This window comes from Garra rufa, chromosome 16 (genome assembly GCF_049309525.1).
Source record: "Garra rufa chromosome 16, GarRuf1.0, whole genome shotgun sequence".
Lineage (NCBI taxonomy): Eukaryota > Metazoa > Chordata > Actinopteri > Cypriniformes > Cyprinidae > Garra > Garra rufa.
Window position 1 is genome coordinate 20,600,938 of NC_133376.1, and position 26,109 is coordinate 20,627,046.

At 34.2% G+C, this 26,109-nt stretch overlaps 1 protein-coding gene across 1 annotated transcript in view; it reads left to right on the top strand.

Moving 5' to 3' along the window:
* The first annotated feature begins 487 nt into the window (after nt 1-487).
* adam19b (ADAM metallopeptidase domain 19b) overlaps nt 488-26,109 on the top strand; it is a 40,196-nt gene continuing 14,574 nt past the window's right edge. The window contains exons 1-9 of the mRNA XM_073820370.1: nt 488-729; nt 893-1,002; nt 2,235-2,305; nt 17,514-17,592; nt 17,913-17,989; nt 22,142-22,346; nt 24,473-24,538; nt 25,353-25,424; nt 25,518-25,684. Coding sequence (XP_073676471.1) covers nt 600-729; nt 893-1,002; nt 2,235-2,305; nt 17,514-17,592; nt 17,913-17,989; nt 22,142-22,346; nt 24,473-24,538; nt 25,353-25,424; nt 25,518-25,684 — 977 coding nt within the window. The 5' untranslated portion in view covers nt 488-599. The remainder of the gene's footprint in view (nt 730-892; nt 1,003-2,234; nt 2,306-17,513; nt 17,593-17,912; nt 17,990-22,141; nt 22,347-24,472; nt 24,539-25,352; nt 25,425-25,517; nt 25,685-26,109) is intronic.

A 26,109-nucleotide genomic window follows, 5' to 3' on the forward strand; every position in this document is an offset into this window, starting at 1 on the left:
GAAGACATTGATGACATGCTTTTCATTTATTTGGCAATTCCAATGAAAGCACATTGACAGATAGATAGATAGATAGATAGATAGATAGATAGATAGATAGATAGATAGATAGATAGATAGATAGATAGATAGATAGATAGATAGACAGATAGATAGACAGATAGATAGATAGATAGATAGATAGATAGATAGATAGATAGATAGATAGATAGATAGATAGACAGACAGGCAGAGACAGATAGGTAGGTAGATATACAGACAGATAGATAGAAAGACAGATATAGATAGACATAGACAGACATGCAGATAAATAGAAAGACAGGTAGATAGATAGATAGATAGATAGATAGATAGATAGATAGATAGATAGATAGATAGATAGATAGATAGATGATTTTATGAATGGTGGAGGCAGGCTGAAGGGAGGTGCTTGTATTAGAGGCATAGTGGGCTGTAAAGATGCGCTCCTCTCACTGCCTCTGTCGGTCTCTCCATACAAACACACACCGGTGCTGTTCATCATGAATGCTGTTCATAATCGATAATAATTCATCGTGCACGGCTAATTTATTTCGTGCATTTTTTTATTTTTACATTTTATGATGCTTCGGGGCGTGCATTTGTATCGCTGCACGATCGCGGGCGCAGTGCAGTTCCGATTGTTTTTATTATGTTGTTGTTTACATCTCTCTTTAAGATGCACTGCACATGGCGAGGGCATACATACGGGTAAGTGTTATTATATTACAGTATTTGTAAAATAATAGCGGATGCTCGTTGTTGTGTTTCGTAGAAGTCTACGTGGAATAGAAGATGCTGAGCAGTGCAACTCGTTGAAATTGTGTCAGATTGATTATTATTGCTCACGTGATTGATTTTTTTACACTATTAGATCAACGTTGGCATAGAGACTCTCGCATCCATGACAACCCGGAGCACTTTATCACTTATCCACAGTGGATCAGCCCAGCCAGACACAAAAGATCTCATGAGGGCACTAAGGTAATGCTGACTGGAAGTAGTGTTGTTTTGAGAATGAGAAGCTTACTAGTAGTGCATCAGGGGTTCATTGTGTTTCATACTGTCAAACGGCTTAATTTGTCGAAAAATGGCTTGTGAACCAAACATCTAAGACCATTTTGGTTTTATAAGGCAATACATTATATTTCAGCCTAGCCATTTCAATGAAAAGTTAAAGTTAACGTGTTTTGAAAAGTCTTAGTATTTTGTATACTGCCATGAACTCCACGGCTTTGTGTATATTAACCAGATTTTAAAAATAATCGAAAAATCATCCTGTATATTTCGAAGCAAAAACATTTGACCTTTAGTACAAGGTTCAACTAAACAATTTGACAAAGTTGCTTTTGTGATTAAAGGAGTAGTTCACTTTCAGAACAAAAATTTACAGATAATGTATTCACCCCCTTGTCATCCAAGATGTTCATTTCTTTCTTTCTTCAGTCGTAAGGAAAATATGCTTTTTGAGGAAAACTTTTCAGGATTTCTCTCCATATAATTCTTCTTCTATGGTGGCCCGAGTTTGAACTTCCAAAATGCAGATTCAAAGGGCTCTAAACCATCAGAGCCGAGGAAAGAAGGCTCTTATCTAGCAAAACGATGGGTTACTTCCTAAAAAAAAGAATACATTTTATATAATTTTTAACCTCAAATGCTCATCTTGTCTAGCTCTGTGTGTACTCTGTAGAGATTAAAAAATATATAAATTGTAAATGTTTTTTTTTTAGGAAATAACCAATCGTTTCGTTAGATAAGACCCTTCTTCCTTGGCTAGGATTATGTAGAGCCATTTGAAGCTGCATTTAAACTGCATTTTAGACGTTCAAACTCAGGGGCACCATAGAAGTCCATTATATGGAGAGAAATCCTCAAAAAACATAATTTCTTTATGACTGAAGAAAGAAAGACATGAACATATGATTTCGAATTATAAATATTAGAATATTCTTAAGAACCTCAGATTATTTCTTCTTTGTTTATAGCTTATTTTTATTTAAAATTTGTTTTAAATTCCTAACTTCCAGTGTGTTTTTGTTGAAATATCGAAAAAATGAATATGATGCTCTCATGTTTTTGAGCCCCACTGTATAGAATAACTAAACTACTTGCCTCAGTTTGTATATTTTCTAACACTATCATGTATCTACCACCATTTTTGCATAATGGAATTTATTGGGTAATTCTATTCTAACCTGATTGATTTACCTTCCCAGCATCCATCTGAGGCAGAGGTCAAGATAACGGTGGCAGGAGAAGATCTGATTCTACAACTCCAGAGAAATGAGTGAGTTTGTACACGTAGTCTTATAAATAACCATCTCCATTCACTGTCCAGCTTTACTCTACTGTAGCCACATATCACTTACCCACTGAAGGTGTCGTGATATATTCGCAAAGAAATGCTGTTCATAGCGTTGTGCCAAAAATACACATCTATGTGGATCCCTTTTCATCTTGGCACAAGCAGATGTGCATGTGTTGATGGAGAGCGTTTGCACCGCACAAGTATCAAACCACATGGGAGTGACATTTGATATGCCTGCTCCAGGACACAGGAAGCTGAGTGCGTTGCATGGTTTAGTATCTTCTCCTGGAGCGCATTGCCATTAGGGAATAAGTTAATTAGTGGACATGAGAACAGGTTGATAACAGAATAAATCAGGTTGTATCATTGGCATTAAAAGGCCAGTGACAGGACTTCAGACCTCTTGTTTTGCAAAAACTGGGTTGGATACCTTAGGAAAGCCAAGCTGCAACCAGCACAATAATGACTAGCTTTGATGTAAAGAAGCAACTTAGGATATTTTTGCATTTCACCATTAAACTTGAATGACCATGACACTGAACCCTTAAGAACAAATTGTTAAATTGAATAAAGTACAAAGTACTAGCTAGTAGTTACTAAGCCTGTAGTGTGGACTTTATCTTCAGTTGAAGTAAGAAGTTAACGGCTGTTGCGACCCTACCCTTGTCTAAGTGCTGTCATTTTAGTAAAGGTACTATCTAGAAATCAGAGCAGATGGAAAAGCCATAGGCTACCAACTGAAGATCCATCCAGAGCACGACTCCATGGTGTCTGGTTGAGATAAGCCCAGGGGACGACACCCTGCTGTGGGCATTTGTCACAGATGTAACTTTGGTGGGAAGAAAACAGTTAGCACTGTTTCACGAGCACTACATTGTTTCAGGCTATTTTTGGGAAGGATGTGGTTGATAATTTGCAAGAATTTAGTCATGATTTACACATAGTATTGAGCAACATCCTAATTCAGAGAAACAAGTTGTTCTTGAATTCCAGTGTGATGCCATGTCCAACTATTAAGAAGACATGTTGACCGATCAACAGCAATGTTTTGAAGAGTAGCACCAATAGATAATGTCCATAATATCGTATGAGTTCTGTTGTGTGGTAGATACTTTGAAAATATAGAATTCATTGTAATCTCAACATTTTTGTCAGTGTCAGCATTTGTTCAGTCTATATTCAGTATAAAGTGCTGCTGTCCCTGCTGAAAAACAAACAAACAATAGAAACCATCAGAGAAATTCTAATGGTTTCCAATACAAATACCATTACAAACATTACGAACCATCAACTTTTACCCATTAAAACCATTAACAATGGCTTCCTTTTAATGTGTTTTGGGACATATTCCATTAAGATTTAGTGGTTTTAACAAGCCAGCAATACAAGGCGACCAATTACCAATAGAGACCAACAGGCACCCTTACAGTTTCCATTAAATCCAGTACAATTCCCATTATAACCTTGGTGGTTTCTGTTGTTTTTTTCAGCTGGGGTGATGACCCAATAGGCTTTTTGAATTATTGCAGAAAATAAGTTCTCACAAGCTTAAATCCAGTCGGCAGTAATAAAAAGATAAACATAAGCTATGAAAAAACAACAAAAATATTTTCCCTGAAAGTTTGAGTTAGAATAGTTTGCAAAAGTGTGATTATAACCTCTGTAGTGCCAACAAAAATCACAGATAATGTATTTTATTCATTAATGTATTTTATTGTGTAGAATAAAATGTGAAAATATTTAAATGTGATACATTTAACTAAAAACCTGTTGAAAAAACCTACTGACCTCAGAATAGTGAAAACCAGAAATACTGAAATGAATTTAATGTTAACTAATTTTCAGGTTATCCGCCTTTTTCTTCATGTAAGTGTGGCCATTTATAAATTTTATGGATTTGGCTTTCTGTCTCATCCGCATCCAGCTATTTTTAGCTGTACAAAACAGTTTGTTTTGCTGCTTGATATTGTAAATTTGGGCTGTTGCTAACGATTATTTTGGTAATCGAGTAATCAATCGATTATTCTAACGATTAATCGAGTAATCAGATCATTTTGTTTGTGGTAAGACAAATACACCTAATCGAAAAATAGTTTTTAAAATGACTTCAAATACATATATGTGACCCTGGACCACAAAACCAGTCTTAAGTCGCTGGGGTATATTTGTAGCAATAGCCAAAAATACATTGTATGGGTCAAATTTATTGATTTTTCTTTTATGCCAAAAATCATTAGGAAATTAAGTAAAGATCATGTTCCATGAAGATTTTTTGTAAAATTCCTACTATAAATATATCAAAATGTAATTTTTGATTAGTAATATGCATTGTTAAGAACTTAATTTGGACAACTTTAAAGGTGATTTTCTCAGTATTTTGATTTTTTTTGCACCCTCAGATTCCAGATTTTCAAATAGATGTATCTCGGCCTAATATTGTCCTATCCTAACAAACCATATAACAATAGAAAGCTTATTTATTGAGCTTTCATATGATGTATACATCTCAGTTTTGTAAAATTTAACCTTATGGCTGGTTTTGTGGTCCAGGGTCACATATAATAGCAATGAGGCAATAATAATTGATGATTGTCAAATAAATATAAAAAGCATGTCATTAGGTTTTATTGAACAAAACTAAAAATACTTAAATACTTAAACTTAAAATACATAAGGCCCAGTTTCACAGACAGGGCTTCGACTAAGCCAGGATTAGAACACTGTTCAATTAAGACATTTAAGTCATTTTTATAAACGTGCTTCGAAAAAAAAACCATTACTGGTGTGCATCTTGAGCCAAAACAAAAGCACTGTTATATTTTTAAGGTCATTGCACACTGAGTCTGAAATTTTCATATGCGTTTTTTCGTATTTGTTATCCTTTCTTATCAAAATGCTTGCTACAGAAAACGCAGAAAATCGAATGATCTGAACTTTTTTATGATGGACGAAGGTTTTGGAGGCAGTTTGTAAACATGACTGAACCACAACGTGAGGCTGTACTTATTTTTAACGTGCGAAAAATTCGGACAAAAATTTCAGACTCAGGGTGCAATAACCTAAAGATTAGTTTCAGTTAAACCAAGTTTATTTCAGCTCAGACTTACATTTTAGTCTAGGACATTATATATTACATCAAATAACTGCAGAGGACGCCAACGGCCTGACGATTGTTTTTACACTTTACGGCACGATCTAATCCTTGTTTAACAACATTTAATTTGAATGTCTACTTAATCTTTAATATTTGGCCACTTTATGAAAGAACTGTTACAGCAACTGTCATTTCTTGAACAAGAACATGTGGACATCAAAACATGCCAACTCAGAGCAAGGGTTCAAACCTTTGTTTTGAAGTCGCGATATAGAAAGATAATGACGTATATATTGAACTGAATCGCAGCCTTTGTGAATTCACAATAGCAACTATGCTCTTTTGTGAATTTTAAATGGATTTAATATTTCATGAAGCCTAAAAAAACGGTCTAAATGCTTTTCATGGATTTTCGTCCATGGAATGTGCCACTTCGGGATTTTGCCAGTTAATCAACACAGGCAAAATCGAGGATATTTTATAATCAAGTACTCAAATTATAATCGAGCAATCGTAATATTCCTAATTTTAATGTATTATCTTAAATATGATCACATTGGTTTGTAGTGCAAACAGTTTTACCATTTACCACATTCTTCTCGTTATTTCCCTTTAGCAGTTAATGAACTGAAAGTCTCACTCGTAAGCTTACTTCTGTCCTATTTGAGTAGCACTGATATGACGTATTTCTGTTTTAGGTGTCTTGCCAGAGCTATTTTTGTATGTCGGAGGTTTGAACGCTAGTAAGATGTTCTTACATGTAGACATTTTATCGATTAAGGCTGTTGCAAAATCAATGTAGTGTTAGCTATACCATGCTCATCCCTGCATTCATGTCCAAGCACTGAATAGTAATACAAGCTTGTGTGGGTAATTTTAATATTTAGGCTATGCGACAAGATAAAAGCAAGGGAATTGGCTTTAAAGATATCCATCTCTGTACAAAGGCTAATTGGGGTCAAGTTTGTCAATAATTAGAGATATTTTCTGTCTTTGGTAGGTTTACTATGAGTCATCCTACATCTCATAGCCTGTGAACTAGTGTGTTTCCCTCTCTTTAGCTATTTAACCTCCATCCACCCATGCGTCACTCAGTGGGAAAAAGAATCCATGCTAATTAGGTTTCTTGACAGATGATTTCGAGTATCAGACATTTCAGCTTCTCTCACGTTAAACTGCCACGGAGCTCTCATTTATAAGCATTTACATATTGAACTGATAAATCTTAATAGTTAAAGCCAGTTTGTTTTGTTGACTGTCCTTGTTTATATGCAAATTATCTTATATCTGCATTTAAATATAATGCTTAGTTAACAAGTTTCTTAGGTTTGCAAGGGTTGTAGCTGCAGTATGGTTGATTTCAGGGGAATGGTTTGGTTGTCAGTGATGGAAATGTTAAAGATTTTCCGCGACAATGTTATGAAGTTAAATCTCTGTGCTTTCTGCCTTCTTGTTTAGTTGAACGTCTTGTTTGCTCCATTTAAAAGTGAGCACTCATGCATAGAATATCAAAAAGCAGCTGTGAATCTCCAGGCATCTGTAGTCAGTGGCCGTCATCCAGGATAGATCCATCACAGTCTGAAGGAGAAAGCTTTTGTGTGTGTGCTGGCCGAGTCTCCAGGCTTTTATTCTAATGAATGTTTGCCCTCATGGACCCAGAGGAGGTGATTGGGTTTAGATCCAGGCAGGGCACTGCTGATTCAGGTTTTCTGAGGGGGGCGAGACTGGGGTAGCATGCCTTGAAGGTCAGTGGAGAGATAATTTTTAGGGCTCAAGTATTCTCAAGTCGCAGGGAACCCCACAACCCAACTGATTCTCTAGAGCCCTCGTTCTCTTTTGCACCAGTATACATGACAGACTCAAGAATATGTCTACTGACCTGCCAGTGAAGTTTCTTTCACACTATCCCTCTTGTGTTTCTGTCTGTTTTCTTTCTCTGGAGGGCTGACAGATCTCAGAGGAAACATTAGTCTTGGGTCTGAGGCTGTGTCCTCCCTAATAGTTTCAGTCAAAATGCTGGCTTGTGTCGTTAAGGCATTATTAGGTTACTAGTGGTGATTTATTTAGTCAAGCTGAAATGTCATCCACAACCATTTTGCTTTTATAGTGTCAACATATTTTAAAATCAAATAGAGATTATTTAGAGCAGGATTTTACCATCTGGAGTTGATTGAATTGTGAAAAATGGGTGTCAGGTAGAAAACTGGAGTTAGGCGTTTGGCAGTTTGACTTATTTTGATGAAGTATTACAAAGACAAACATTTGTGCACTGACGAATCATTCACAATAAGTCAAGGAATGTTTGGTAACCCTGTAAAGTCTGAAAAATAGCCTGGATGATCTTTTTTTTAATGGAACATTTAGTTGAACTTTTAGACAAAAATATTAAAGAAAAAGATTTGCATTTGTGTTTTTTCCCCCTCAAAATCCTTATGGCACACTATTTAATACTCACATTTTAACATGATTTTTTAAAAATGATATATGGATAATCAAGTAATCCTAAATTGCTTAAGTCTTAAATGTTTATTTTAAAAAATCGGTATGGATTTCACAGCAAAAAACCAAAACAAAACATGTGTACTATGACCTGAAGGGGGATGTTTTGCTATGATTTAATTCTCATAATTTCGACTTTATTCTCAAAACATTTCAAGTTTATTCTCACAATTTCCACTTTTTTCTTCAAACATTTTGAATTTATTCTCATAATTTCGACTTTATTCTTGAAACATCTCAACTTAATTTTCTAAACTTTTAGACATTATTCTTGCAATTTCGACTTTATTCTCGAAACATTTCGGCTTTATTCTCAAAACATTTTGACTTTATTCTTAAAATTTCGGCTTTATTCTCGAAACATTTTGACTTTATTCTTAAAATTTCGGCTTTATTCTCGAAACATTTCGACTTTATTCTTAAAATTTCAGCTTTATTCTCGAAACATTTCGACTTTATTCTTGAAATTTCGACTTTATTCTCTAAACATTTTGAATTTATTCTCGTAATTTTGACTTAATTTACGAAACATTTAGACATTATTCTTGAAATTTCAACTTTATTCTTAAAACATTTCAAGTTTATTCTCACAATTTCCACTTTTTTCTTCAAACATTTTGAATTTATTCTCGTAATTTCGACTTTATTCTTGAAACATCTCAACTTAATTTTCTAAACTTTTAGACATTATTCTTGCAATTTCGACTTTATTCTCGAAACATTTCGGCTTTATTCTCAAAACATTTTGACTTTATTCTTAAAATTTCGGCTTTATTCTCGAAACATTTTGACTTTATTCTTAAAATTTCGGCTTTATTCTCGAAACATTTTGACTTTATTCTTAAAATTTCGACTTTATTCTCGAAACATTTCGGCTTTATTCTCAAAACATTTTGAATTTATTCTCGTAATTTTGACTTAATTTACGAAACATTTAGACATTATTCTTGAAATTTCAACTTTATTCTTGAAACATTTCAAGTTTATTCTCACAATTTCCACTTTTTTCTTCAAACATTTTGAATTTATTCTCGTAATTTCGACTTTATTCTTGAAACATCTCAACTTAATTTTCTAAACTTTTAGACATTATTCTTGCAATTTCGACTTTATTCTCGAAACATTTCGGCTTTATTCTCAAAACATTTTGACTTTATTCTTAAAATTTCGGGCTTTATTCTCGAAACATTTTGACTTTATTCTTAAAATTTCGGCTTTATTCTCGAAACATTTTGACTTTATTCTTAAAATTTCGGCTTTATTCTCGAAACATTTCGACTTTATTCTTGAAATTTCGACTTTATTCTCTAAACATTTTGAATTTATTCTCGTAATTTTGACTTAATTTACGAAACATTTAGACATTATTCTTGAAATTTCAACTTTATTCTTGAAACATTTCAAGTTTATTCTCACAATTTCCACTTTTTTCTTCAAACATTTTGAATTTATTCTCGTAATTTCGACTTTATTCTTGAAACATCTCAACTTAATTTTCTAAACTTTTAGACATTATTCTTGCAATTTCAACTTTATTCTCAAAACATTTCGACTTTATTCTCAAAACATTTCGACTTTATTCTCGAAACGTTTTGACTTTATTCTTAAAATTTCGGCTTTATTCTCGAAACATTTTGACTTTATTCTTAAAATTTCGGCTTTATTCTCGAAACATTTCGACTTTATTCTTAAAATTTCAGCTTTATTCTCGAAACATTTCGACTTTATTCTTAAAATTTCGGATTTATTCCCAAAACATTTTGACTGTATTCTCGAAACATTTTGACTTTATTCTTGAAACCTTTAGACTTTATTCTCACAATTTCCATTTTATACTCGAAACATTTCATCTTTATTCTCAAATCATTTTGACTTTATTCTTGAAACATTTCAATTTTATTCTTGAAACATTTAAACTTTATTCTCGTAATTTCTAGTTTTTTTTTTTTTACATTTCGAATTTATTCTCGAAAATTATTTATTCTCTAAGCACTTAGACTTTATTTTCAAAACATTTCGACTTTATTCTTGCAATTTCCACTTTATTCTCTAAACATTTAGAATTTATTCTCGTAATTTCGACTTAATTCTCAAAACATCTCGACTTCATTTTCGAAACTTTTAGACATTATTCTTGAAATTTCGACTTTATTCTCGAAACATTTCGACTTTATTCTTTATTCTCGAAACATTTTGGCTTCATTCTTGAAATTTTGGCTTTATTGTTGAAACATTTCGGTTTTATTTTCGAAAATTTCGGCTTTATTCTCACAATTTACATTTTATTCTTGAAACATTTCATCTTTTTTCTCGAAACATTTTGACTTTATTCTCGAAACATTTCAACTTCCTTCTTGAAATTTCGACTTTATCCTTCAAACATTTTGGCTTCATTCTTGAAATTTCGGCTTTATTTTCGAAAATTTCGGCTTTATTCTCACAATTTACATTTTATTCTCGAAACATTCCATCTTTTTTTTTTAAAAACATTTTATCTTTATTCTCTAAACATTTCTACTTTATTTTCAAAACATTCAACTTTATTCTCTAAACATTTTGTCTTTATTCTCGAAACATTTCAATTTTATTCTCTAAACATTTTGACTTCATTCTCAAAACATTTCAACTTTATTCTGGTAATTTGACTTTATTCTCAAAACATTTCATCTTTATTCTCAAAACATTTCGAATTTATTCTTGTAATTTTGACTTTATTCTCAAAATATTACAACTTTAATCTTGTAATTTTATATTTTTTCATTCTTTTTTGTGGCCAAAATTGATTTCATGCCGAGTTTAATGTGTGCCTCCTGCATTCTGCTGCTTCTGTTTATTTTCTTATACATCCATTGGCTTGTTTGACTTTCAGACAACCCCTTTGGGAGGCTGACTGGCTGTCAGTTAGAGGGCAGAGCGCTCGGCCAAGCTTTTAGCCTCTTATACGCTCTTGCATAGGGCAATAAAAGCCACTCCATCATGGCGATGGCCGAGGCAATGCCCTCAATTACATCATCCTCCTCTCCAGCCCGTCTCCTCTCCTCTCTTCACCCTTTCCAATCATTCTCTGTCTGTTTGTGATGTCCCTATTTCATCTTTCTCGCTTTCCCTCCTCCCTCGCCCTCCTTCTAGAATGATGTCATTTGATATGAGGAGAAAATGTGGCCCAATGACCCTTGAGACGCAGCTCGTCTATACTGAAATGAGCTCTTTGTTTCAGCTGCTGCCAGACGGCCGTGTCTCAAACACACAGCTCTTCATCACTGCATCTGTCGGGCCTCGGGCCAACCCTTTTAGTGCTCTGTGGGTCGAAAATCATTCCATTTTGCATCTTTGTGGTGTAATATATGAATATTCTTTTCCTAGATTATACAGAGGGAGGAAGAAAGAAACTTTATGCAGTTATGCAGCAAATTTGAGTTAAGGAATTTGGCAAAACGCTAATTCGCATTCAATCCTGTTCAGATTTGACCAAGACTTTACCACAGAGATTTTTTAGAATTATTATTTTTTTGATTCTGATAGACAGGCAGATAAACTACCAGTCAAAAGTTTTTGAACAGTAAGATTTTTCATGTTTTTTTTTTTAAGAAGTCTCTTCCACTTACCAAGCCTGGATTTATTTAATCCAAAATACAGAAAAAGCAGTAATATTGGGAAATATTTTACTATTTAAAATAGCTGCTTTCTATTTAAATATATTTTAAATTGTAATTTATTCCTGTGATTAAAGCTCAATTTTCAGCATCATTACTCTAGTCTTCAGTGTCACATGATCCTTCAGAAATCATTCTAATATGCTGATTTGCTGTTCAAGAAACATTTTATTTAACACATTATTAATATTTAAAAAAGTTGAGTGAATTTTTCCAGGATTCTTTGATGAATAGAAAGATTTAAAGATCAGCATTTATCTGAAAAAAAAAAATATATTTTGTAACATTATACACTACATCATTCAAAAGCTTGGAGTCAGTGTATATGCATATGTATATGTTTTTCTTGATCAAAAGTGATGATAAAGACATTTTTAAATGATGTTCTTCTGAGCTATCTATTCATCAAAGAAACCTTAAAAATTACTTACAGCTGTTTTCTACATAATAATAAAAACAATAAATGTTGAGCAGCGAATCAGAATCTTAGAATGATTTCTGAAGGATCATGTGACTGGAATAATGATTTCAAAAATTCAGATTTGAAATCACAGGAATAAATTACATGTTAAAATATATTCAAATAGAAAACAGTTATTTTAAATAGTAAAAATACATTACAGTTTTACTGTTTTTGCTGTACTTTGGATCAAATAAATACAGGCTTGGTGAGCAGAAGAGACTTCTTTAAAAACATAAAAAATCTTCTTGTTACACTACAAAAACGTAGTGTGTATTGTAATAAAGATTGTGTGAAATATAGTTTAATTGCCGGTAAGAAATATTAATGGGTGGTCATGACCATTAACAAGTTAGGCAAACAGTTATTCAACAGCTCCTTGTACAGTTAGTCTTGTTAGTTTGGACCACAGTCAAACTCTCTGCAGGGTCTATTTTTGCCAGCGTTTGTTTTATAGGTGTCTTTCTGTAAGTGTTTGTTATCGTGTAGCTAAAACAACTGCCAAGGCGCCACTTAAAATTTCTGTTAATCGCCCACCTGGTAAGCACAACATCCTTCTTTCTGTCTGTAAAATTCTTGCTATCTCTTTCTCACTCACTCTACTTTTCCAGAGCCTAAGGGACAATAGCGTCATGCTCAGCCAGAGTCAGTTTATTGTTAATGTATGAGTCTTCTTGTTGGCCCGGTGGCTGTTTATGGCTGGGCTCTATATAGCATCACATATTGGGTCATTGGGTGGTGGTGTGGCAGATTAAGTGCAAGCCTTGTTTTAGTTCCCTCTTACTGCAGAGGGTTGGGTCAACAGGCATGCATTGTTTGAAAGGGTATTAGATACACTCAAGAACCCCTCTGGCCTACTGCCCCAAATATTGTCCTGAGTGCTATTCCACACTCGTGGAGTGTATTTGGAAATGAAATGACCTTGTTGTGTTCGCTGTCAAAGTTGGAAATTATACGCCTTCATCATTTGTCTGTCAAAAACTAAGTGTGCCTGAAATAGATGTCGTGTTTCAGTTTGCCGTTGTCTGTTTAAAAGGTGGTCACTACATACTTTTCTTTTCAAAATGAAGACTGTTCATGAAATGTCAACCTCTTCAATTCCTATACTTAACTAGATGTCAGTGTTAACACATTTGATTACAGGGTGAAAAATGTTCATGCGTAAGTGTCTGATTCTTATGGTTTATTTGGTGGAATATAAAATATACAGTGCCTTTGCAAAAGTAGTCATACCCCTTCATTTATTCACATGTTGTTACGTTGTTGCAGCCTTATGTTAAACTGCTTTAAATTACTTTTTTTCCACATCAATCTACAGTCAATACACCATTATGACAAAGCAAAAACAGAATTGTCACAACTTTGTAAATGTATAAAATTTTTATTTATTAAAATAAAAAAGCTGAAATAAGTACATTGCATAAGTATTCATACCCTTAACTCAGTACTTAGCTGAAGCCGCTTTACAGCCTCAAGTCTTTTTGGCTATGATGCAGCAAGATTTGCACATCTGCATTTGGCATTTATCTGCCATTCTTCGCCTCACCTCTTCACCTCTCAAGCTCTGTCAGGTTGGATGGGGACAGATGTACGTTTTCAGGTTTCTCCAGAAATGTGTGATTGAGTTCAAGCCCAGGCTCTGGCTGGACCACTCAAGGACATTCACAGAGTTGTCTATAAGCCACTCTTGCTGTGTGTTTAGGGTCATTGTCCTTTTGAGACATGAACCTTCAGAGTCTGAGGTTCTGAATGCTCTAGACTGGGTTTCTTGCTGTGTTGAGCTTTTCTATTACTCTGACGAGTCCCTCAGTCCCTGCCACTGAAAAACAGCCCCACAGCATGAGGCTGCTACCAGCACACTTAACTTTTGGGATGGTATTCTGCAGGTGATAAGCAGTGCCTGGTTTCCTTCAAACATGATGCTTGGAATTGAGGTTCATCAGACCAGAGAATCTTGCTTCTCACAGTCTGAGGGCCCTTTAGGTGCTTTTTTTTTTTGCTAATTCCAAGTGTGTTTTCATGTGTTTTCACTGAGGAGATGATTGAGTTTTGCCCTACCACAATAAAGCCCAGTAAGTTTCTCCCATCTCCTGCATATATGATTATGGAGCTCAACTAGAGTGACCATCAGGTTCTTGGTCACCACTCTAACCAAAGCCCTTCTCCATCAATTGCTCAGCTCTTGCCCAGATGTGTGGCTTGATGCAAACCTGTTTCTGAGCTCTACAGACAGTTTTTTTTTTACCTCAGGGCTTGGTTTTTGCTCTGATATGCATTTTCAGCCGTTAGACCTTTTTTTTTTTTTTATTAAGATGTCTTTCTAAATCATACCCATTCAGTTGAAGTATCCACAGGTTAACTCTACTTGGAGTGTAGTAACATCTACAAGCAATATGAATGCTCCTGAGCTAAATTTCAACTGTCTCAGGTGAGGGTTTGAATACTTTTGCAATGGAATAATTTCAGTTTTTTATTTTTAATACATTTCCAAAGATGTTAATGCTTTGCCATTATGGTTTATGGAGTGTAGAATGATGTGGGGGAAAAAAACAATTTAAAGCAGTTTAACACAAGGCAACAACAAAATATGAAATAATGAAGGCACTGTATGCATATGTCTTAAGTTAAAATCAAACAGGAGAGGCATTTATTTAGTAAATATTAATCATTTAGTATTATACTAGTATTAGAATTGGGTGTTTCCTCTCATACACCACAAAAAAAAAAAAAAAAAAAAAAAAAAAATCACTTATCATTTACTCACCTGTTCCAGATGTACATGGCTATCTTTCTTCAGATGAATGCAATCAAAGATTTGTAGAAAAAATAATCCATCTCTGTAATGCCATAATGCAAGTTTATGGGAAGTTGAGGCTTCAAAAACCACACAAAGTGAACACGGCAGTAATGCATACGACCCTAGTTGATAAATCAATGTCTTCTAAAGTAAACGATAGGTGTCTGTGGGTCATTCATAGGGGTTTGCTGAAAAAAAAGAGTAATTTTAGTCTTAACAGAGGGAAAAATTGATTGGATGACATAATCCTGACCAAATATTCTGTAAAACCTGAGCAAATATTTCTGTTACAGTACAGTTTGGCAGCAAGTTTTGCGCCGATGTTTCTTAAAGTGATAGTTCACCCAAAAATGAAAATTCTTTCATTAATTACTCACCCTCATGTTGTTCCAAACTTTCTGTAAGACCTTCGTTCATCTTCGGAACACAAATTAAGATATTTTTGATGAAATCCGAGAGCTTTCTGACCCTGCATAGACAACAATGCAACTACCACATTCAAGGCCCAGAAAGGTAAAGTTTAGTCCATGTGACATCAGTGGTTCAACCTTAATTGTATGAAGCTACAAGAATACTTTTTGTGCACAAAGAAACCAAAAATAACAACTTTATTCAACAATTTCTTCTCTTCCGTGTCAGTTTTCACAAGAGTACCACAACGCATGTGTGTGGTGATTCTGACGCAGGAAAAAAATCTAGTTAATATCTACGTAATTGTAAAAACAACCAGTACTACTGACATAGTAGTTTCTATCCAGAATTGCCCTCATATTAGTATTAGGGGATTCAGTTTATGTTAATGCTGTGACTTATACTTACATGACCTTAAAGGACCCATGTGATAGTATTTCTGAGCTAAGGCTCAATGTATATCAAAAGGGTGTATGACCGGTATGTCTCTGAGGGCCTCTTTGCACTCGCGTCCATGACACTTTTTTTTCTCCCTGGCAGAGATCCAGGGTCCTGCAGGGCCAGTGCAGACTTGTGCTGCCTTGTGGGTGTTCCTGCGTGGGGGTGATGGAGGCTGCGGCCTAGTAGGTCTGGACTGTGTCCAGCAAGTGTTGTTGGGCCAACTTATTTAAACAAAGAGGGACAGACGCTTGAGATCTATGTGTTTGTGTGTAATAGAGAGAGAGAGAGAGAAAGAGAGAGAGAGACAGAATGAGACCACAATGTGTGGTTAGGTTCAGACAGACTCAATTAGCAAGTCAAATTGTTATGTCAAATATACTTTTAGTGTAAGACTGTATCAGTTCCCATCTTGTTGCAGGTGTTCATAATGCATCATTTCTTTCAACAACCTTTGCTGGTGTAAATTTTTATTTAAGATGTAGTGGTACAGAACAGATTTTAACTTTAACTTCACTTTTTAGTATACACAGTACTGTGTCTTCAAAGTATATTGTATGTACAGAATCAAATCAAATATTTACATACATCTTGCAGAATCTGTTATTTTTTTTAGCATATTAGTAGATATTTCACAAAATAAGACATTGCATATAGTCCACAAAAGAAAATAATAGCTGAATAAATAAAAATGATCCCATTCAAAAGTTTACATACACTTGATTCTTAAAACGTTGTTGTTACCTGAATGATCCACAGCTGTTTTTTTTTAATTTAGTGGTTGTTGTTTATGAGTCCCTTGTTTGTCCTGAACAGTTAAACTGCCTGCTGTTCTTCAGAAAAAATTCTTCAGGTCCCACAGATTCTTTGGTTTTCAGCATTTTTGTGTATTGAAACACTTTCCAACAATGACTGTATGATTTTGAGACAACTGAGGGACTCATATGCAAGTTTTACAGAAGTTTTAAATGCTCACTGAGGCTCCAGAAGGAAAAATTACGCATTAAGAGCTGGGGGTGAAAACTTTTGAACAGAATGAAGATGCATACATTTTTCTTATTTAGCCTAAATATCATATTTGTATCATTTAGCACTGCCCTTCAGAAGCTACAGAAGATACTTACATGTTTTCCAGAAGATAAAATAAGTTCAATTTACCCTGATCTTCAAATTCAAAAAGTTCTTGCACCGTGTTTCCTTCTGAAGCATCAGTGAGCATTTGAACCTTCTGTAATAGTTACATATAAGTCCTCAGTGTAAAAAGATGGATCTCAAAATCATAGTCATTGTTGGAAAGGGATCAAATACACAAAAATGCTGAAAAACCAAAGATTTTGTGGGACCTGAAGGATTTTTCTGAAGGACAGCAGGCAGTTTAACTGTTCAGGGCAAACAAGGGACTCACGAACAACTATCGCTAAACAAAAACCTTTCAAACTTTGAGGAGAAAGAAGAGTATATAAGCAAAATAAACAGACTGTTCTCAGACTGTAAGCACACTTAATGAGTATCTCTGATTCTCAAAGCATTCAGCTACTTTTAATGAATCTTTAATGAGCTCAAGGCCATTAAAGGAAAGAGACTTCACACTGTCAGCCATTTTCTGTCTAGAAATCCTTTGAAATAAAACCAGTCCTTTTGGTTTCTTCTCTCCAAATAACCTACATCTGATGAGGATCAAATCCTGATTCATGTCTAACTCCAGAGAAGGAATGGAAACAAGTTGGAAGTGTTTATGTTATTTCTTTATGGACGTGATGGAAGTTGTCTGGTTATATACCAGCTGTGCGCTGATTAAATGTATAGCTGAATTATTTTGTATGTTCTTCTCCAAGGGAACTGTTCTCCTCTGAATATCAGGAGATATGGTACAATCCAAATGGAGCCCGTCAGTTTTCCAGGCCTTCCAACAGGGTGAGTGCAGGAGCCGTATCACAATCGTTCACAGCTATATTACACATGAATATCTCATATTGTCATGGTAATCTTATGATAAACTGGGTTGTCACAGTAAACTAATAGGCTCTAAATCACTACATAAACAAGTAATTTGTTTTGCTTTGCCTTTATCAGTGTTTAAAATGATTCAGTATGTGTGATGTCAATGTTGTGAAAGTAATTCTAGATTAGATAAAGCAATAAAACATCTATTACGGATAATCTTTTTTTTTTTTTTAATTCAGAGTGAGTTTTCTCCTTTTCTCTGATGTTATATTATGTTGTTTTGGTTCCAGGATCACTGTTATTATCATGGGTCAGTCAAAGGGATCCAGGGCTCAAGTGTGGTCATCAGCACCTGTGCTGGACTCAGGTAAGAACTACAGCTTTTCTCTTCATCTTTTGATATTTCGCTATATTGCACAGCCCTAATATATATACAGTAGTCAACATTTGAAGTGGATCAAAACCTTTCATCAAAGTTGTCCTTGAACCCAAACAATACCTGTTCTTGTCTTAGGACAACTTTGATAAACTTTTTTGATCCACTTCAGATGTTGACTACTGTATTACACATATATACATTGCCATTCAAACGTTTGATTTTTTTTTTTTTTTTTTTTTTTTTTTTTACAAATTTCTTATGTTCATTAAGGCAAAAAAAATAATATTGTTAATTATTATTATATTATGTGAATATATTTTAAAATGTAGTGTTTCCTGTGAACTCCTCTGATTTTTCAGCATCGTTACTCAGTGTCACATGACCCTTCAGAAATCATTCGCATATGCTGATATATTATCAATGTTGAAAAAATGTGTGCTCCTTAATTATTTTTTATAAATACTTTTTAGGATAAAAAGTTAAAAAGAACAGCATTTACAGGGTGTCCGCGGGGTTGTAAAAGGTAGTAAATAAAATTAGCCAAAATTAAGGCCATTAAAAAGTATTAAAAAGTAATAAACGTCATCTGACGAAGTATTAAATTTTCGAGCCCATTTTTTGTTTTATTTTTTGTAGATAAATTTTCTATTTGTGTTAAGTGAAGGCCTTTCTTCAAAAATTTGCGTGGATTTATTTATATGTTGAGAGTAGGACCTGAGCGATATCATGTGAGGTGGTGTTCGTTCGTGCGCGCGCTGAAACAAACTGGGTAAGTTAGCGGCTGGCTTGCTGGCAAACATGTAATGTTAGGCGAGCTCGCTTCCGTTCAAATCGGAATATGGAATCAAATAGCCACCAAGCCAGGATGCGCGGACATAGCGAGCAGCTTTCCATATCAAAAGAGGCTTAATTATAATTTTAAGAGGTCTTACATTTGGGTACAGAAAGACGAGAATCGCGATAGGGCTGGATAAAACTAAAAGGCAATGATGTCATTGAATAAATATGCATGCTTCACGTTTAAAACTTAAAATGCTGCACGGATGTCTTTATATGAATGTATCTGAAGGGTACTGACTGTCCTCAGAAAAGTGTCGTTGGCATTTTCATTTCTTGCCTGATAAAACAGCGTTAATGCTGATTTCATTTGTGTGCACCGTTACTAGGGAAACCGTAGTATTTCAGCGCTACTAAAGCGCCCCCTCGTGATTGAGAATGAATTTGCACGTCCAAATTTTCAGCTGTTTTTAGTCAGATTATTGTAAATATCGTCCAATGTTTTTATGCAGTAAAAACACATAGAGTTGTAAATGTGAAAGAAGTTAATGTGCTTTCTAAAAATCTTAACAATTATTAATAAATATAATGCATTATATGCTTGATTTATCCCTTTTAATGGTATAAAGGCTGAAATGCCATTGTATAAGATTTTTTGCTTTTGTGAAAACCTGTATCTGAATTGTAAATCATGTAATTTTATGCATTTATGCAGCTCTTAAAAAAGGGTCATAAATTGCCTTAAATTGATATTTAAAAATTCTGCAGATACAGTGTAAATAGTTAAATAATTCATTGATATTTGATAATATTTGTGTATTTAAAATATTTTTGATTGACATTTAGTCATTTAGTGGAGGTTGTATAGGGAAGTGTGATTGCAGAGAACCGACTGGCACATAGTTAACGAGATATTCTGCACTTTATTAATTACTATTAAGGCACTTTATTCTACTAAGAGCCAAATGAGTAAACATGCCAATAACTGGTCAACATAGGCTCAATTTTACAGGCAGTGAAATCTGTCACATACTTATATAATTACAGTGTAAAGTTGCACTTTATTATTATCTGGTTGCTTCCTCTTTTTATTTTTAAGGCCCTAATTGAACCACTGTTCATTCAAATATCAAACATTGTTATGCAATTGTTACTTTTTGATGTTGATTAAAAACTATGGTCAAAGGCCCATTGTGACATCTTGATTAATCCCTCTGCTTTACTTAAATGTATCAGCTTAATTTATTTTAATAACACCTGTGCTTACTTTACGACCACCTCTTTTAGATTGCTCACACATCAGACTTACTGACTAATGATCTATGAAGAAGATGACTCCTTCCTCTTCTGTCTTTTCTATTCTTATATCTTTGGGCAATTTGAGTCCAGTGTTGATAAGTTATAATGTGATGCAATATGTTATTCCATTTGGAAAGATATTTAATTTACGCCACTACAGTTGCAGCTCTAAGTTGCGCTGGTATTAAATTTTTTTTTTGAAGGTATTAAAAAGGTAGTAAAAGGTAGTAAATTCAACTTAAGAAGTTCTGTATATACCCTGATTTATTTAAAATGGAAATCTTTTGTAACATTATAAACTACTATTTAAAAGTTTGTGGTCAGTAAATTTGTATTCTTTATTTTTTGAAAGAAATCAATACTTTTAAATACCAAGGATGTGTTAAATTGATAAAAAGTGATTGCAAAGACTTATATTGTTAGAAAAGATTTACTATTTTGAATAAATGCTGTTTTTTTTTTTACTTTTTATTCACCAAAACATCCAGAAAAAAAATCACAGGTTCCAAAAAAATATTAAGCATCACAATAATTTCCAACATTGATTATTAAAGTAATAAATCAGCATATTAGAATAATTTCTGAAGGATCATGTGACACTTAAGACTGCAGTAATGATGTTAAAAATTTAGCTCTGCCACAAAGTATAAATTATATTTTAAAATATATTAAAATAGAAAAAAACTATTTTAAACTGTAATAATATTTCACAATATTGCATTGTTTTTCTGTATTTTTCATCAAGTAAATGCAGCCTTGATGAGCATAAGAGAATTCTTTAACTGATTACAAACTTTTTAAAACCTTTTTGTAAAAATATTTTTTGCAATTCCTCTTAGTGCCACTAGTGGGTCATCATGATAACTCATAGCCTACTGTCAGCTATAGCTTCATTTTTTTTTTCATTTATACAAAACACTTTTGCATTTTTGCATTTATTTAGTCTTAATTTTGATTCAGATTTACATTTTATAGTGTATTTTTCCCGACATTATCATGCAAAACTGTGTCCTGGTTAGTTATTAGGACTTTAACAAAACCATTTACTAAAATGTCAGAATCTAAAAACGTCAGCGTTAGTGACATGACTAAAACATGTGCATCACAAGGGCATGTTTTCATTGTGCAAAAGTTGAAGTTTATTAGCCCAGGAAGTGAGTTCAGCAAGTTCACTGTAGCAGCGTGGCCAGGTCTCCGGGTTTCTGAGTGGGCCGAGGGTAGATGTATAGAGTCCCGTTGAGCGCATCAACTCCTTCAGAGACTCAAACCGGAGAAGAACAGACATGCATTGACTGATCCAAAAAGATCGATGAATATTTAAGCCAGCACATCTTGAGTGAGTGGGGTTTGATTGGAGAAAGGAAGAACTGGAGCATTTTATAGCGTGTATACACACACCCTTCCAGATGATCTTCACAGCTGCAGTGTATGATTCCACTAAATAAGAAGAATGAAAGCATTTTTGTCTAGTCATTTATGCATCATGGAAATGTCAACACATATGCCAACATGTTTTTAGTTGACATTCAAAAATCTGGTTTACATCATTAGGCATTCTGCAACTTCTGCAGGACGCTCATTTCTACAGAAAGAAGCACATTTTTTACATTTATAGGCTAGAAGCGGTCTCATTAAGCTTAATCTTATTTGATTTGGCTTCTTTTTATGCCTTATTACTTTGCATTTCTGCAGTGGAAGCATTTTCATTGATAGTAGGTCATCACTGCACATCTGTGAGGCGTTGTGTGTGTAACTGCGCTTGTGTTTGGGAAAAACTGTGAGATCCAGGAAGCAGGGAAATCTGTTTTTGCTTAAATAACCCAGTTCAGCATAAACACAAGTTGGCTATCAATTCAGTTTTATTCCCTTCTTTCTTCACCCTCCCATCCGGGATAAAGATCATTTTGTGTTGTGAAGCTACTTTGCTTCCCGTGCAAAACCCAGCTGAGCGGTTTCCATCCTGTTGGCCTGTTTAAACATCCATGACTGTCATTTTTCCCTTGATCAGAGAATCTCAAAGTTTTAACCTCTTAGTGATTGACATATTGTCTTCTCAATCCCCAGGGGCATGATAACAGTTAATAACAGTGTGAGCTACATGATCGAACCGCTAGCAGACCAAACACACTCTCAGGGACATGCTGTATTCAACGCTCAGAGCCTGAAAATGCCAGTGGGCACCTGCGGACACTACCATGGAGATGGGAATCACTCGGAAAGCCTTCAGGAGCTGATTGATGTCATGGCACAGCCTCAGCGGACCAACAGGGTGAGATCATGGGTAACATGGGATTCCTGTACAACAACCCTTAAACCCAAATCCAAACTAGAGAACCTCTCGGATCAGTGTATGTTTTATTTTGAAGAGGTTTATTGTCATCTTATGGCTGCTTTACCATTAAAAAAGTCCTAACAGCACTTAATGAATATGGTACATTTTGGTTGCCCCAATGGCATTTTTAAAGCATTAGAAACACATTTCTCACTTTTTTTACATCAGTTACATCAACCTAGCAACATAAATCAACCTAGCATAGTATTAGAAACAATAAATATCTATATACCACTTTTAATAATGATACATTTGGTCTGTCTCACCGCAGAGGTCTTGACCTTCTATATCCAACAATTGAAAAATCAAAATGTAAAATCTCTTAAATTATTCCCATACAGAAAAAATGCAATTCTGTACATTATGTACATTACATATATTTGAAAGTAGACTAAAATAGACTTTAAAATATATTTGTGTTAATGTTTCATCAATAGCTGCGTTTCCATTACCCTTTAAATTGCACAAATTGAAATTTTGAAACGCGTCAATTGCGCAAAAACTCTCATATATCGCAAAAAAGCTTGCATGATGTGGTTTTTCAGGCAATTCGCAAAAGGAATATTTCGCAAAACAGCAATGGAAACTTTTTTTTGCATTTACAGGTCACATTCGATTAAATATAGCTTATTATATGACTTATCGCAAGAGGAAAAAATTAAGTTTCATTCGCATAACATCGGTTAATGGAAACGCCGTCATTTCGCAATACTGTTTAATCGACATTTAGAAAATAGCGCCAAAGTTTCGCACAAATCTGTAATGGAAACGCAGCTAATGATCATTCAAAAGTTTAGGAACAGTGAGATTTTTTATGTTTTTTTTTAAATACGTTTCATATGCTTATCAAAGCTGCATTTATTTGATCAAAAATACAGAAAAAAATGTAAAATTGTGAAATATTATTGCAATTTAAAATAACAGTTTTTATTTTAATATACTTTAACATATCATTTACATCTGTGATCAAAGCTGAATTTTCAGCATCATTATTCTAGTCTTCAGTGTCACATAATTCTTCAGAAATCAGTGTTGGAAACAGTTGTGCTGATTAATATTTTTGGAACCTGATACTTTTTTTCAGGATTATTTAATGAATACAAAGTTAAAAAGAAAGCATTTATTAAAAATAGAATTTTTTAATAAGACTTTACTATCACTTTTCATCATTATTAATTGTTAAGTATTAATTTCTTGCCAATAAAAGAAAGATAAAAGACCCCAAAGTTTGAACGGTAGTGTATATAATTACATAAAATATATTTGTAAAAAAATGCTGTTCTTTTTTTTATTCATCGAAAAATCCTAAAAAAAAATCTCACAGGTTCCCAAAAAATTCATATTAAAGTGATTTCTGAAGGATCATGTGATGTGACACTAAAGACTGGGGTAATGATGCTGAAAATGTAGCTTTTGATCACAGGAATAAATTATATTTTATATATATTATATTAAAATAGAAAATGTAAAATTGTAATAATATTTTACAATGAAAAATGTTTTCTGTATTTTTGGTCAAAAGAGATGTTTAAATGTTTATAGCTAGAAAATTGCAAAAATCACACAAATCAGGTTTTGAATTTTAAATACAATATTTACACACATTTTGTTAACAGTTTCGCAAAACTTTATAGGAAATGAATATAAAATATTAAAATAATTAGTTTAACCTCTTAAAGTTGACACCACATATTTCCTGGTTAAGCACCTCCTTTCAATGGCGATTTGTTAAGAAAAGAAAAAAAGAGTTCGTTTTTTAAGAGTTCAGGCCCTATTTTGTATCCCATTCATGGAAAGTACCAGATAATAAACTTGTTATTTAAATAAATGTGAAGAGCTAACTAAAGTGGTACTAAACCAAGGACACATTGTTCTTGCATTGGCATACATGAATAGAGTGTCTGTCCCTATCCAAAGACACAGGATGTCTCCCAGTCCCAATTAGTCATGTCTCACAGTATTTAAATTCATAAACTCAGATTTTAAAGCAGTGGCTCAGCACTTCTTCTCTGGTATATCAAATTAGCCTATGTTCAGTCATATCTGTTTATCTCTTCCTGCAGGAAAGAAGGGATGTCAGCAGTAGCATGAAATACGTGGAGCTGATGGTGGTGGCTGACCATGCAGAGGTAAAATCACTTAACTTCATGTATCTGCTGAAAAGAAGGGGTTTCTAGGGGAGCTTTGAGAGATGAGAGAGAGACTCTTGTCTTATTCACCTCAGTGTAGATTTACTCAAACAGACTGCCAAAATTAGACAAAAATAATAAATTATATAGAAACACCATGTTTAAAATGTTTTATCTAGGTGGTTGCTTACTGGCCCTAATCAAATAATTCCCTAGAAAAGTAGTTCTTTAGCAAACACTGCTAATACTAATCTCAGTATTTATTTCTGTGATTAAAGGATTCAGACTGTTTGTTCTTGGTTTTTATCAGCATTTTTGTAGGACATACAAATTAACAATTTTACTCAAAAAGAAAAAGTCAACATATTAGAATGATTTCTGAAGGATCATGTGGCACTGAAGACTGGAGTAATGATGCTAAAATTGTACTGTTTTTGCTGTACTTTGGATCAAATAAATGCAGGCTTGGTGAGCAGAAGAGACTTTAAAAAACATAAGAAATCTTACTGTTCAAAAACTTATGACTGGTAGTGTATTTATCACATAAATCATCACAACTGTAAGACGGCTGGTTGCATTGGATAAAAGTCTCTGGTGAAAGTCAATGACAGTTACCTGACAACTCTGGAGCTTCAGATATCATCTGTTTGTTGACTCTCTCCACTGCACCTCTGCGGATAAGGCTTGTTTCCTGTCATGACTCAGAATAGCTGACCTCTGTTCTGATAGAGTCATCTCTAATCACCACCTAAATGACACAAAGTTAATTTCAGCCAAAGTAAAAAGTTGCATCCTAATAGTGTCTCTTTTTTAGTTTGTGAAGCATGGTCGGGACCTTGAAAGGACCAAAACGAAACTGCTTGAAGCAGCTAACTTTGTGGATAAGGTAAGATTGCTGTGAACTGTAGTATTAAACAAACCTGTTTAATCACTTACCTATTTCTGGACTCTAATATATAATTTGTTTTGATGTTCACAGTATTATAAATCACTGAACATCCGTGTGGCTCTGATCTGGTTGGAGATCTGGAATGATCAAGACAAGATCACTGTGACCGACAACCCCTACAGCACCCTGGGAGCCTTTCTGGCCTGGAGGAGGAAACAGCTGCCACAGCTGCCCAATGACAACACTCAGCTAATAACGTCAGTCTTACTATAGCTCCTCATTACCATATGATCTGGGGCTGTATGATTAATTAAATGCGTTTGTCATGCACATTGTTTTTTCAGTAAAGCCGATTTGTTTAATCAGTAGTAAATCTCCAGCAGGTGCTTTCAGATGTAGCAGCATTTAGTACACAGAGCCGTAATTCACTGTAAAGCTACCCTATATCACGTTCATTTTCGCAGACGATTTAATTGCACGATTATGAAATCGAAAGAAATTGTTCGTGATAATGACAGCTGTTTGCGTAGCTTCTCAGTGACCTACGGTTCTGTGTAGAAATGCTGCTACATCTGAAAGAACGTGAAAATACCACATTTACTCCAAACTCACTTCATAACGTCAGTCGAGTGTTGCTGTGGTCTACTAAAAACCTCAAAGGCATCAGGGCTAAAGTGGAGAG